Here is a 2,345-nt window from a genome sequence, read left to right as displayed (position 1 = left end):
CTAGGCAAGCTTTGAAAGGATTCCCGTAGACCGTGAAGTCATCCATAAAAATCTCGATACACTCCTCCAACAGGTCTGAGAAAATACTCATCATGCACCTCTGAAAAGTGCCTGGCGTATTGCACAATCCAAAGGACATCCTTCTATATGCGTACGTCCCAAACGGGGATGTGAAGGTTATTTTTTCCTGGTCTTCTGGATCAACGTAAATTTGGAAGTATCCACTGTATCCGTCCAGAAAGCAGAAAAACTTCTTGCTTGCTAATCTTTCCAGCATTTGATCTATGAATGGTAACGGAAAATGGTCCTTCCACGTAGCCTCATTTAGTTTCCGGTAGTCTATGCATATCCGCCACCCGGTCACTAATCTTGTGGGTACCAACTCGTTCTTCTCATTTGTAACCACTTGGATGCCTGACTTCTTAGGTACCATATGGATCGGGCTTACCCACTTGCTGTCTGGAATAAAATATATGATAACTAGTTAAAGTAGCTTGAGTACTTCCTTTAAAACTTCCTCTCTCATATTCGGGTTCAACTTCCTCTGTGGGTCTCTGTGAGGTTTGGCTTCATCCTCCAGGCGAATATGGTGCATGCAGAGATCGGGACTGATCCCCACCAGGTCTGATAGAGTCCATCCTATGGCTGTCTTATTCCTCCTGAGCACTTCCAGTAACTCTTCTTCCTGCTTCCGAGTCAGATTGCTGTTGACGATTACCGGGAACATCTCGTTCTCTTCCAAATAAGCATATCTGAGGCCTGGGGGTAATGTCTTCAGTTCCTTCTTTGTCGCACTTGTCTCTTGGGGTAACAGATTCTTCTTTGGCTCCTTGGTAATTAATCCTTCAGGTGCTGGTAAATGTTCCCCATTAGCGACACAGACTAATTCCTTAGACCTGGTAATTTCAGGACTTTTACAAAACCCCAGAATTACTTCTGCTAACTCTTCATCCGTCATTCCCAGTGTATTGACTGCCTCACACCAACTAGCCACTTCCTTGTCAAAGGAGTGACTCAATTCTGAATTTTCCACCTGTTCCTGCATCAATTCTGTCTCAAGAAAATCTTGGACCAGGGGGTTAATCATATCCATAGCATGCATATTCTCTATATCCAATGGCTTTTTCATAGCCTCATCAATGTTAAAGGTAAACTTCTCCCCATGGTAATCTAGACAAATGGTTACATCAAACACATCAATGATTGTCTTGGCGGTGCGTAGAAATGGTCTTCCTAAAAGCACTCCGCTAGACTCAGCAGGCTGGTACTCACTCATCTTAATAACATGGAAATCAGCAGGATACAGAAAATCATGCACCTTAACTATCAAGTTTTCTAAAACACCTTCAGGACTGATGCATGACCTATAACCTAATTGAATCACAACCTTCGTATCAACCATTCTGACTCCCTCCAGTTTCTTATAAAGTGAAAGCGGTAAAACATTTATTGAAGCACCTAGGTCACACTTGACATGCTCAACATTAATGTTCCCAATTGAGATGGGGAGAGTGAACATACCTGGGTCAGTACGCTTAGAAGGAATTCTCCTCTTCTGAATCACTGCCGACACAGTTTCTCTAATCACAATCTTACCGTTGGGTTTGGTCTTCCCAGGGATGAACTCCTTGATAAACTTACTGAAGATGGGTAACTTTAGAGCTTGGAGAAACGGTAGGTTAATTTTCAGCTTCCCGAAAATTTCCATGAAGTCCGCTGGATCTTCCTTTTTCATCCTAGGTTCACCTCTGTGGGGAAAGGGTTTCACTTGCCTCTCACTGTTGCTAATGTTTCCCTTGGAAGATTCTCCCATGTTTCTCCTGATTTCTTCCACTTCCGTCTCTACTCTTAGACCTGGGAAATGTTGATCAGCTGCTCGGGATATTGCTTTCTTACTGTTCGTACTCTGGTCATCGTCCTCTGTTCTGACCTCCCCTGTTTCAGCTTCCCCTGTTCCGGTCTCCTCTGTTCTGGTTTCCTTTTCCAATGGAGTTAGAGTGGACTTCCCATCTTTCTTCACTCTTGGACCATCATACTCTTGGCCCGATCTCAGGGTTATCTGGCTGATGATCGCCCTTTCTGGTAGTTTAACCGAGGCAGGAATTCTTCTTTCGTTCCCACGCATCTCGCTCAAAGATGTCGCGATCTGAGAGAGTTGTTCGCTAACATGTCCATGGCTGCCTTCTGGTCAGTCTGCGCACCTTGAAGCTTATGCACCACATCATTGTTGGACTGCATGTTGTTCTGAATGTACTGTTGTGAGTTCACCAAATCACTCACAATCTCGTCAATGCTTTTCGGTTGCCTGGTGTTTGTCCCTTGAGGATGGTTTGAGCCTTGTCCCT

General features: G+C 44.3%; 1 protein-coding gene across 1 annotated transcript; it reads right to left on the bottom strand.

The window, feature by feature from the left end:
- Positions 1 to 484: 484 nt before the first annotated feature.
- Positions 485 to 2,125, bottom strand: LOC121781503. The gene has a single exon (XM_042179238.1). The coding sequence runs from the start codon at positions 2,123 to 2,125 to the stop codon at positions 485 to 487; it is 1,641 nt and encodes a 546-aa protein (XP_042035172.1).
- Between the last annotated feature and the right edge of the window lie 220 nt (positions 2,126 to 2,345).

This window comes from Salvia splendens, chromosome 20 (assembly GCF_004379255.2).
Source record: "Salvia splendens isolate huo1 chromosome 20, SspV2, whole genome shotgun sequence".
Lineage (NCBI taxonomy): Eukaryota > Viridiplantae > Streptophyta > Magnoliopsida > Lamiales > Lamiaceae > Salvia > Salvia splendens.
This window is presented reverse-complemented; position numbering and strand designations above follow the sequence as displayed.

Coding starts and splice junctions, on each gene's coding strand:
- LOC121781503 (XM_042179238.1), bottom strand. CDS start 2,125: ATGCGTGGGAACGAAAGAAGAATTCCTGCCTCGGTTAAACTACCAGAA.